Here is a 12,736-nt window from a genome sequence, read left to right on the forward strand (position 1 = left end):
CCATGATTTCAAGATGGCAGCCATGGTACTTTGAAGCTATACTATTCCAAGTTTATATCATACATAGTTAGCTGTTTTCTGCATTCAAATAGGTCCCATTTAAAATGATAAAAATTTTGAAACACAAGATTTCAGATCACATTGTTGAGGTAGGAAAACATTACATGTAGAATGAAATATGGAAAGTGTAACATTGTTGGCTCTATTAACTAATTTGAAACATTGCCTTTGGTCAATCACTGGTGTATCTATTTTGCTGACATCTCATTCTCTCTGCTGACAGCTATAACCCATGCTGTTGCAAGTTATAGCAAACTATCAAGAAGCAGCCAGTCGCTACATTGTCAATGAGGAAGTAACATCTTATTACTGTTTTAATCATACAAGCAGTGGCATTTTACACTAGCCCTGTAGAACTAGTTCGTCATCAACTTGAAACAGATGCTACTGGACCCACGTTTACAGCATCTTTGGAATTCATTCTAACAACTTTATGCTTTGCACAAGTATTTTGATGTATCTTCATAGCCCAATAATAAATCTAGAGGTTTGTTCTGTACTCAAAACTTATTTCATCACATATACAAGTTTGACTGGTCTTTCAGTTCTCAAGAACAAAAAAAACACTGGATAACAGTGTCCACCCCCTCCCATTTTGAGCACTTAAAAATCCATGCATAGTGAGAAATTTTTAAGAAGCACATACACAGGTCTTTGAGAGATTTTTCCATCTGAGTGGCTGGGCGCACAATCATTTGAGTGCAGAGAATTTCAGAAAATTGCCCATGTCAGGTTATCCATTTGTAAAGTGCCAATTTTACTAATACTTGCTACATTCAGATAACACAATGCACTTGAATAGACCTAGAAAAATCTAATTATTTTATCCTATCAATTCCAAAATACGTTACAAATTTTTGAAAGTGTAGAATAACATTTCTTTCTTTCTCCTGCTGAAGGATGCCAGATATATTGCAACGTAGTTCCACAGACACTGATGTACTTTGGCTTAGAAAGTCTGATGTTTAAACTGTTTACTTCCAGATATCTATTCAACTCCTGACAGAAAAGCACCTTCATATCCTGCTCATCCAAGATCTACTTTCCAGGACTAGAAACATCACCAATATTCCCACCCTGCTCATTGCAGTGAAGTCATTTCTTTTGTCTTGAAATAGTATCTTTCTGATGTAAAGTTTTAATTGCAAAACTCAATTTTACTTTATTCAAATTATGAAGCTGGTTTGTGTTGTTTAAAAATAGCATGCCAATGAGTTTATTTTTAGAAATAAAGTAAAAAGAATTCACTCATGCTAAAATATCCTCACCTTTTTATCATCATTTGGGCCATAACAGTGCAGTATAATACTCTGAACTAGCAAATATCATAATTATAATTTTGATAGATTTATGTAAACAGTCCACAATAAATCATTGTTAGCCAATTATGTCTCAAATGCACATTTTGCATAGCAGAGAACAGTTTTTTTTAAATAAAAAGCTTCCTGTTTCTTTTGCAGTTTCGACTTGCATCCTGAGAAACTGTAGAATTTCTTGGTCAGTCATTTTGAAGGCTGTTACGATGTTTTTGCATGGGCATTTTGTTCAGATTGATCCTCGTCCTCTGAACTGCTGTCCACATCACTTCGATCATCCTTGGACACCTAAAGATTAAGGGGGAAAAAAACACATTTTGGATATTCAATCAAGGATGCTTATATTCTGTTTCCTACAGTTCAGGATGTTCCAAAAGGAACATTCCATTCTTTGTTGTTGTTTATTGCAAGGGAAATTGAATATAAAGTGGAAATGTTTTGTTATGGTAGTATATAGCATTTGTGAGGTCACCTTTGTGTACAGTTTTGGTCTTCTTTTTCAGGAAGATGTAAATCTATTAGAAGCAATTCAGAGAAAGTTGACTTACCTGATACTTGGGATGGAGATGGGTAATGTATGAGGGAAACCTGGACAGGTTGACCCCATAACCTTTGGATTCTAAAGCAGTAATGTGATCTTACTGAAACACACAAGATCCTGAGAGGACTTGACAGAGCAGTTACTACAAGAATGTTTACACTGGCAGAGAAACTAGAAGAGGGACACAACATAAAAATAAAGGAATCTCCCATTTAAGGGAGAAATGAGAAAAAATTATTTTCTCTCAGGGGGTCATGAATTCTCTGCCTTAAAGAGTGGAGTTGGGGGTGGGGTAATATTTTTAGTGACAGAGGTGGAAAGATTTTTGACTATGTTTACCTCAGATAGGGGGGCATGTGGAGTTGAGGCCACAATCAGATTAACCACGATCTTATTAAATGTTGGAGCAGGATAGAGGAGCTAAATGGCCAACTCTTGCTCCTAATTTGTATGCTTGCATGATAATGTCAGAGATATCCTGTGCCATTTTGAAAATATTTGAGGATAACAAGGTGGAATTATACTGTTGCATTTGGACAGATGCAACTGAATTCTTAATGCATTGAGTTAAAAATAGGTGAGTCAGAGGTTCAACTCCCAACAATACTAAATGTAAACAGTAGAACAGCCTCTCCAGGCGGACTTTGCAGAGGATGAAATATAGCATCATTCTTGTATGAAGGTAGTTTTTTTTTAAAATTGCAAGGCATCTTAGTAGATACCCCTGAGAATCTTCAAACTGAAATTTGATTTTAACACAAGGCCAGAGCCAGGAGGACAATGGCTATCTCCAACATTATAATTTAGGTAGCTGGAAAGACAATGGAAGATGATGTGATCTTTAACTGCTGTTAGCAGCTGCAGGGATGACATGGTTGACAATCATACAATTCTCTTGTCACAGAGAATATAACTTGTTTGTTCAGGGCAGTCTTGGTGCTATGAAAATGAAATGAGGTATTCTAAACATAGTTTAGGACAGAGTCAACATGAAGTTGGAAGCGTCTAATTTAACTTCTACAATGATTCTGGAGTAACAAGTAGTCACAGCATGAGAAAACAGAGCATACTATAATTTAACATTGAGACCAGATCTGCAGTGAATGACTTGACTGATTGTGCGTCAGGTAGTCAAGCTCACAGCTTTTGTTGAATTATGACTGTACTGGATAATCATTAGTAGCATGTCAAAAACGCAATGCTGTAAGCATGGAGATGAAGTGTTAGTCTACATTATTATCTCAGATCCTACAATGGAATTTCAACTTCCAATCATCTGTCAAACGTGATTCCAGTGAATGAATCCAACCCACAAAACAAGTTTGGATGTTTTGACCAATTCCTAGTGTGTGTAGATCCTTAATATTTCTTAGCACTTTCACCTGAGAGACTTGTGCGGGAGGCTGAAAGAATTCACGCTGGTGCAACAGACTACGGTCGTTTTAGGTAAGGTTCAGCTATAATGTGCCGGATATAATGTGCCCATGCTAGGTGTGCCTTCAGTTGAGGACTTATTACAGGTGACTGGGCCATCGCCTTCCATGCAAGCCCAATAATAAAAACCAAAAGAACTGGGATGCTGTAAATCAGGAACAAAAACTGAAGTTGTTGGAAAAGCTCAGTGGGTGTGGCAGAATCTGTGCTGGAAAAAAAAAATCAGGGTTAACGTTTTGGATTTGGTTCTGAGGAAGGGTCACTGGACCCAAAATGTTAACCCTGATTTTTTCTTCACAAATGCTGCCATTCCTGCTGAGCTTTTCCAGCAACTTCTGTTTAAGGCCAATAACATAGTAGTGGCTGTATGCTGGTATCAGTGGTCTGATCACCATATGCATCAATACATGATTAAGAATCAACTGAGACTACTAGAAGCTCAAGTGACCCTGAAATACATTGCACATTTCAAGCTACATTAGGTATGAGCAGGATTCCCACTTCTTAAAAAAATGATAAAAATAACAGTAGGGAAAAGGGGATAATGTCTACAGAATGTGAGATTTTGTAACGGGGCCCCCTGTTAAGATGGTATCCCCTTTTATTTCTCACATATCTGCTCGGCAAAACCCATCCCCTAAACCCCATTTTGTCACACTCCCTACAATTTCTAAATCCTCTCTTACCCATTATATCAGACTTACCTTGGGAAAATAATGTATCAGGCTTCCTCTTTTGAGGGAGAGGGAGATGGATTGTTGGTAAGTAAAGGGATCAAAAGTTACAGCTATTGGCAGAATCTGCCATAATCTTACTGTATGGTGGAACAGGTTTGGGGGTCGAATGGCCTACATCTGCTCCTAATTTGCATGTTCATGTTGAGACACATTAAAGGGAGTTTTCTTTTAACAATGGGAGACGAAAACTGAACTAAAAGTCTTCACTTCTGCAAATATATTTCTTTGTAAGCAAAATCATTTACTTCCCTTCAAAAGAAAGAATGACAAACTTTCAAAGATTCACCCAAACCATGTAAAATCAAAACACAAAATGCTGGAAATATACAGCAAGTCTAGGAGACCCTGTGAAGCCATGAATACTTAACATTTCAAATATTTGATCATTCACTCTGCAGAGGATTTTCAGCATTTTCCATTTTTATTGTGGATGCTCAACATTTGCAATATTTTGCTTTGGTTTCAATCAAACCAATTTTATACTGTTTGCCACAGTTTCAGGCTCCTAATCATAATCTACTGAAAATGATAAGTTCAGGCATTTACCTTTCCTTTATGAAATGCTTTAAACACCATACGAATGATTAGATGGGACCAGTAGATGTGCATAATCAGCAGTGTGATAAGAAGAAGATTAATGAAGCCCCAGATTTTGTATGGTCCTATGATTTCCCAGCTTTCATAAAACACAGATCTGATGCTCCTGTAAAATAAACAAACACATTGCTAGGCTGAAGAGCTGTATGTGTAATATTCAAAATTGAAGAATTAAATCTTACAATTGTCAGATCAGCCATGATCTATTGAATAAGTTTGATTTGATATTTATCGTATGAGTTGACCATAGGGTTATGATAGCTGAGTCCAATTTAATTCTTAATCACTCCCTGCTCATTTCCAGTTAACCCTGCCCAGGGTCACTGGTCAAGTTGTGCTCCTTCATGATTTTCTGTGACTTGGTAATCTTTTGGGAGATAACTGTCTTATTAACAGGCTTGTTTGTTTTCTGAAAAGTTGATTCATAAAACCGGATGGTCGAAGAAAGACTGAATGGCACACACATTAAAAACTATAATATCTTTCTCCCAGGACGAAAATGATTATTCCAAGGGAGCATAATTTTTAGGTGATTGGAAGAAGGTAGAGGGGAAATGTCAGAGGTAGGTTCTTCACAGAGTGGTAAGCGTATGGAATGCGCTGCCGGCAGTGGCAGTGGAGTCAGATACTTTAAGAGACATTTAATCAACTCTAGGATAGGCACATGGAGGATAGTAAAATGTAGGGTATGTAGGGTAGATTGACCTTAGTAAGATAATAGGTCGGCACAACATCGTGGGCCGAAGGGCCTGTACTGCGCTGTACTGTTCTATGTTCTATTGTGAAGTGGGGTGAGGGGAGCTAGAGATATTCATCACGTTGGTAATAATCTAGTGAGTGAATCACTGGTCTTTAAAGATTTATTGGAATCCAAGGAATAAAATCAGGCACTTTACGTAGAAGGATAGGCAACATGTCCTGCTAGAAACCGCATGGGCAGCTAGAATTAAAATCTAACCAATTATTTGCCCCTTGCTAATTACAGGATAAAGTGGACCAGGCTAAAATCAGTACGCAGTCCCAAAGATACGCATGATCACAAATAAAGCTCATTTAACAGTATCACCCAGAAAATATTACTAATTAAAATTATGTAAATTAATTCACTAAAATTAGCAAACACAGAAATTATGTCCTCAGCTGCATTCTTTGGCGACAGTTAAGAACTTGGTAGAAATGGTTCAGAAGATTGTTGAGCCAAACAACCTCTCATTCCTTCTAAGAAATATGTAATCTCTTTTCGTGTAATAAAAAACACTATGCATTCCTTTTCCACTCGTTTACAGATTTTGCCACCTCAATTGCTCACAGCATGGGATACATAGATGCCTTCACAACAGCTGCTCAAAGACGTGTTAGACAACTTAGCAAGGCTTAGTCAAATGGAGGACCTCAAAAGCAGTATAGGTGAGACACAGTGAACCTCAACAAGCCAAGGCAAGTGAGGCAGTCCAAGATTTTGAAGTCCTGAAATTCAATTTTGCAATCAAATGCTTCAATTTGTTGGGCAACACTTAGATTTAATACCCTCTAGAGGAAAAAAGTCTATCTGAACACGGGCCACAGAAATCAATTTGAACCTCTTCCCCTTCATGATCAGTCATATACTGCGTGTCACTACTCCCAACTTTGGGGATACTTAATCTGAAGTGTTTCCCTACTGTTAATTGCTACAGGGAACTATTTCTTACATTTATTAATCATATTATTGAACTGCTATACTCAAAATCATGGTTAACAACAGATAATACAATGGAATTTGTTTCTTCATGAAACTTCTTCCCCGATCCAAAATAGTTAATCTAAGCGAGCATTATCACTGTTGCAATTTCATATGAAAATATAGTTTTGCTATTGATACTTTTGTTTTCCATAGAAAAGATCTGGCATGTCCCAGCCATTTATGAATTTTAGTTTCACAATCTAAAGCAATTTTTACAATCTTATTCAATTTCCTTATTTTTGCTGTTTTAAAATATATCACATGCATACATCCAAATTATTTTTTAAAACTTTGACTGTAAAACTAAGCTGGGAATAAACTGAAGATCTTCCTGCTTTTACAGTGGAGATGCCAACTCATTCATGCTATTATGCCACCACGAACAGAATTTCATGAGCATTAATTTGCAAAATGTGGATATTTAAAATGGAGTAATTAGAATTTTGAACTTCTAAATTTCAACCTTTCCTGAGTCAACGAAACTGCCTGTCTTTTATGAATTTGTTCATGGGCTCCGAGTCACTGTCAAGGCTGTGGACATCCTTTATGCCCCCAAGTTAAAGTTAGCAATGGCGATGTGTACAAACCAGAAGATCCCAGGTTCAATTCCCAGTCTGTGCTGAGTTAGCCGATTTCAGCATTAGTTTAGAAAAAAATAAACAAAGGAAGTTGTTTTCAGGAACACTAGAGGAGCTCAGCAGATCTGCAGCATCTCTGGGGAGAAAAACAGAGTCAATGTTGAGTCCAGAACTATGACAAAGGGTCAATGGACTTGAAAATGTTAACACGTTTTCTCTGCACACATCTGCTGAATTTCTCCAGCACTTTCTGTTTTTGTTTCAGATTAGAAGCATCCACAGTTCTTTGAGTTGACATCAGCATTGGTTGCCGAAAGGTTGATGTAAACTGACACTGGATGAAGTCCTGATGTCAAAATACTGCATACAACCTGTCAATATTTAGAATCTTGGCTCAGGCAGGAAGCGTTTAGCTGAGGTACCAGAGAGAGCCTGGAGTTTATGATATCCCAACATACTCAAGAGAAGAAGGGGAAGGAAGGAGAAAAACATAAAAGAAAAAAGACAACCATTCCATTTGATAATCTTACATCTCCTTAATCAAGAGAAATTATTTGTGCAAATCTTAAAAAGACGTTACTTACATGAGGGGGTATATTACCAGACGGGTCACAATGAAGACCACAGCAAACATCAAGAAGACGACGTTACAGAGCTTTTGCCATTTAGCATAGTTTGCCATTTTAGCTAGCTGTATTTAAAAGGAAATAGTAATTAGTGCTCTGAACAGATCAATAAACTTTTAAGAAAATTGTTGCTGCCCACAGATAAACATGCAACTTGCAGGAAGTAGTCAGTCATTCAAGAGGCAAGTTAACCAGATTCTTACTCTAAATAATGAAACTGGATACTTCAAAATTCTTTTGATAAAACATCATCTTGACCCAAAAGTTGAACGGTTTCTATAATGTGGTTTCCAGAGATATTTACGGATAATGATTGATTCAATGCTACAACTGATTTGCCAGAAATGTAAGGAATTTTCTTATTTTAAGTGTAAGGCATCCATTCTCACTCAAAGTTATAGGTTTTGTACCCAAACTATGTACCGGTTAATGGCAATATTTCTCATTGATCAAAATAATGACATCATATTGAGTTCACACCAGACGTCAAGAACTATCTACTCTAATCCCCACACTCGTCCCACGGTCTTGGGTGCTATGGTGTTTCAAGTGATCCCCAATGTACTTCTTCAATGTTGTAATGGCTGTCATCTTTCTCTACCCTGTGATTTCCAGCTACGCATGGCCCCAAGGGTGAAAAACATTTCTTAAATCCTCTCTAAGCCTCATACTCCTTACTTTAAATCTGTACATCCTTGTAACTAACCCCTATATTAAGGGTAAAAGTTTATTCCTATCAATACTGTCTGTGGTCTTCATGATTTTGTAGACCTCAAATCAGGTTCCACAGAAAACAATCTTAGCCAATATAGAGATAATAAGAACTGTCGGTGCTGGAGTCGGAGATAACTGGAGCTAGAGGAACACAGCAGGCCAGGCAGCATCAGAGGAGCAGGAAAGCTAATGTTTCAGGGCAGGATACCTCTGCAGAAATGAGAGAGCGCGAGATAGAGAGAGAGGGAAAAGGAAGGAAGGAAGGACTGGGCAAAGTAGGTGAGATGGTGATAGGTGAGTGCAGATAGGCAGTGGTGGGTATTGGTCAGTGAGGAGGGAGGAGCAGAAAGCTGGGAGGGAAGACGGACAAGTCAAGGAGCCAGGGATGAGAGAGAGATAGGTAGGAGAGAAGATAGATCAAGGAGGCACGATGATGAGAGGCATTGCTAAGAGTGTATAGTCAGAGACTTTTTCCTAGGCAGAAATGACTATTATGAGGGGGCATAATTTTAAGGTTATTGAAGGAAGGTATAAGGGAGATGTCAGAGGCAGGTTCTTTACCTACATCAAGAATCCCCCTTGTTCTCAGTATCAGCCCACTAACCTCCAGATTCAACACATTATTCTCCGCCACCTGAAATCTTATCCCACAATGAAAGATATATTTACCTCCCCACCCCTATCTGCCTTCCATAGGGACCGCGTTCTCTGCGATTCCCTCATCTGCTCCACACTCCCAACTAGCTCTAGGTTCTTTTTTGATCTAGTAGGATAATAGGTTGGCACAATATTGTGGGCCCATGGGCCTGTACTGTTCTATGTTTTACGAGGCAGGGATGAGAGGAGCTAGGGAAGGTAGGTGGGGTGGCGATTGATGAGTGCAGGTAGGCAGTGGTAGGGATTGGTCAGTGAGGTGGGAGGAGCAGATAGGTGAGAGAGAAGGCAGACTGGTCAAGGAGGCGAGTATGAGAGGGAGGGTTGGTCATGGGCTGAGGCCGAGGGTGGGGAGATTTTGAAGCTAATGAAGTCCACATTGAGACATTGGGTTGTAGGCTCCCGAGGCAGAATTAGGTGCTGCTCCTCCAGTTTCTGACTGGTGTCGTTGTGACACTGGAGGAGGCCCAGGATCAACATGTCATCCAGGGAGTGGGAGGGGGAGGTAAAGTGGTTTGCGACTGGAAGGTGTTGTCGTTTGTTACGAACCGAGTGCAAGTGCTGTACAAAGCAGTCTCTGAGCCTCCGCTTGGTCTCACCGAGGTACAGGAGGCCACATTGGGAGCAGTGGATGCAATAGACCACATTAGCGGATATGCAGGTGAACATCTGTCTGACGTGGAAGGTTTTCTTGGGTCCTTGGATGGAGGTGAAGGAGTAGGTGTTGGGGCAGGTGTAACACTTTCTGTGGTGGCAGGGAAAAGTGCCGGGGGTGGTGGAGCTAGTTGGGAGCGTGGAGCAGATGAGGGAATCGCAGAGAACGCGGTCCCTATGGAAGGCAGATAGGAGTGGGGAGGTAAATATATCTTGCATTGTGGGATCAGATTTCAGGTGGCGGAGAATAATGTGTTGAATCTGGAGGTTAGTGGGATGATACTGAGAACAAGGGGGATTCTGTCTTTGTTTTTATTGTGGGGAAGGGGTGTGAGGGCAGAGGTGCGGGAAACGCAGGAGGTGTGGTTGAGAGCGTTTTTGACCACTGAATGGGGGGAAAGTTGCAGTCCTTGAAATACGAGGATATCTGGGATGTTCAGGAGTGGAATGCCTCACCTCCACCTCACTTTCGGAGCAGATGTGGTGGAGGTGGAGGAATTGGGAATGTGGGATCACATTCTTGCGGGATGGTGGGACAGGAGGTGCAGTCTAGGTCTAGGAGCTGCGGGAGTCGGTGCGCTTGAAATAGATATCAGTTTTGAGGTGGTCACGAGAGATGGAGACAGAGGGGTCTAGCAAGAAGAGGTCAACGATGGTCCAGGTGAACTTGAGGTTGGAGTGAAAGGTGTTAGCAAAGTTGATGAACTGTTCAAGCTTCTTGTGGGAGCACGAGGCAGTGACGATACAATCATTGATACCGCGGAGGAAGAGGTGGGATATAGTGCCAGTGTAGCTGCCAAACAGGGACTGTTCCACAGTCTACGAAGAGACAGGCATAGCTTGGGCCCATGCGGGTTCCCATGGCTACCCCCTTTGTCTGTTCACTAGCTTCAAAATCTCCCCACTCTTGGACTCATCTCATGACCAAACCCTCCCTCTCATTCCTGACTCCTTGAACTGTCAGTCTTCTCTCCCACCTATCCACACCTCCCACCTCACTGACCAATCCCCACCACTGTCTACCTGCACTCACCTATCACCATCCCACCTACCTTCCTCAGCCCCACCCCTTCTTTCTCTATTTATTTCAGAGTTCCATACCCTCTACCCCATTTCTGAAGATGGATCCTGATCCGAAATGTCAGCTTTCCTGCTACTAATGCTGCCTGGCCTGCTGTGTTCCTCCAGGTCCATACTGTGTTATATCTTAGCCAATATAGCTTCCCTTTGCAGCTAAAAAGCTGCAGCGCAGACAACATCCTGGTGAATTACCTCTGCAACCTCTTCAGAGTAATTATGTCCTTTCAATATTGTGACCTGAACTGCACACTGTACTCCAGGAGTGGCCTCATCAATGTCCTATACAGCTTCGTCATAACCTCCGAACTCTTGTATTCCATGAGCTTTATATTCTTCCTTGCATTTCCTTGTTGTTGTATCAGTAACTATTCATGCCTCTATTTTCCACTTTTCTCTTGATGCTCATTCTCGAATTTCACAAATTTTCTTAATTCCTAATATTTTGTTACTCATTTATTGACAATCATCTACCTTCTTTCCCCGTAAATGGAATTTTCACAAGAACTCCATTGTGAAACATGCCAGGAAGCCTGGTTCAATCTTTCTTCAAAAACGTTTTCCTCTCAGCATTTGTCTAGAATCCCAAAATCCATCTAATGTTTGAATACTGCTCTCATTCTAGTCAGGATCGTATGATGATCCTGGACAGTAGTCAAGAGAAACATTCTCATAATAGTTGAACATGTTATCCCTCTGTGATTTTTCATTTTTAACCCTTGCAATCCACGTCAAAGCAAATCACTCTCTTCATGTCAATGTTTATGGAGTTTATCAATGATATGATGAGCCTTCTGCGACCGCTAGACTGCATTTACACTGTCCTAAATGCACCTCTTCCATCCTACAGTGTTAAATTGATTAAATTAACTGAACCATTCTATCCTCCAGCCCAAACATTTTACAAACATGTTTTCAAAAAGGCAAACTGGTTCACCTTGCCAAGTGTTTTTCTCATTCCTGCAATCTTCAATTTTTTAAAGATACAAATCACCTAATCATAGAATAAGGCGCAGGGATATAAAAGTGTTCTTTCAACTCTGCCATCAGCAAGGAATGATGTCACACTCTGATTTCCTTATTGGCATTTGTGCCTGCTTTGGTCACATCTACTTAATGACGCTATCACCATTTGGGATGGGAGTCCACATTCTCATCCTTTATTGTAGGCAGTTTTAATTTCAACATTACTGCACTGCAGTCAGAGAGCACAGGCCTTGGAATTTTGGGACTCATGGATTTTTGTAGGAATGCAATTAGTAAAAGTATAGAAAGAGTGAATGGGCAAGGTAAAAGTGCCTGTAGCACACAAGATGTTGTTAGAATGCAGACTGTTTCAATCTACGGGAAGCTTTGAGACTTCATTTAAATTGTCCAAGTATTTGAAAAGGAAAGACAGAAAGAGTACAAGAAAACAGGCCAGAGTACATAATTTACTTTTGAACCAGAAGCCTGCTTCACAGGTATGTGATAACATTTGAGCAGATTGATTAGAAAATAAAAAACTTGAATAGGATTGAGTGACTAGATCATTTGCAGAGGAAAGGAAATATTGGCATAGTTTGATAAGTCAACTGTGTTGTTTTACATCGTCAATTTTAGTGGTTTTTTTCAAGAAAATACAGTATCATTAGTTTAGCTGAATGAAAGCACATACCATGGACCTGGTTACAGTAATTTACCTATTCAGCCAGATACATGTGAATCTGCCATTTTCAACAACAGTTTTGAAGAACTGATTTCATTACCAGATAATTACCTGGGTAATGAATATCTATGCTGGATTATCTGCATTGTAAGAATGGTGGCTTAGCTGGTACATATCAACTGATTAAGAAATGTTCTATTTTCAAAAACTATTTCTTACACCTACCTCTAAAACAATGTCAGCTGCATCATGTAACAGGAGAACAATGGCTCCTGCCCGTGTCATGTTGGCAACATATGCAATTGTAAGTAGCAGAATGGTGACATGATGATGGATACACATGACAACAAAATCCTAAAAACAAAAAAGTGAAAGGC

The 12,736-nt window shown here is 39.8% G+C and overlaps 1 protein-coding gene across 1 annotated transcript in view; it reads right to left on the reverse strand.

Moving 5' to 3' along the window:
* Nucleotides 1–1,243: 1,243 nt before the first annotated feature.
* LOC125466411 (ceramide synthase 6-like) overlaps nucleotides 1,244–12,736 on the reverse strand; it is a 31,203-nt gene continuing 19,710 nt past the window's right edge. The window contains 4 exon segments of the mRNA XM_048560867.2: nucleotides 1,244–1,664; nucleotides 4,635–4,791; nucleotides 7,571–7,677; nucleotides 12,585–12,713. Coding sequence (XP_048416824.2) covers nucleotides 1,578–1,664; nucleotides 4,635–4,791; nucleotides 7,571–7,677; nucleotides 12,585–12,713 — 480 coding nt within the window. The 3' untranslated portion in view covers nucleotides 1,244–1,577.

Source organism: Stegostoma tigrinum, chromosome 31, assembly GCF_030684315.1.
Source record: "Stegostoma tigrinum isolate sSteTig4 chromosome 31, sSteTig4.hap1, whole genome shotgun sequence".
NCBI lineage: Eukaryota > Metazoa > Chordata > Chondrichthyes > Orectolobiformes > Stegostomatidae > Stegostoma > Stegostoma tigrinum.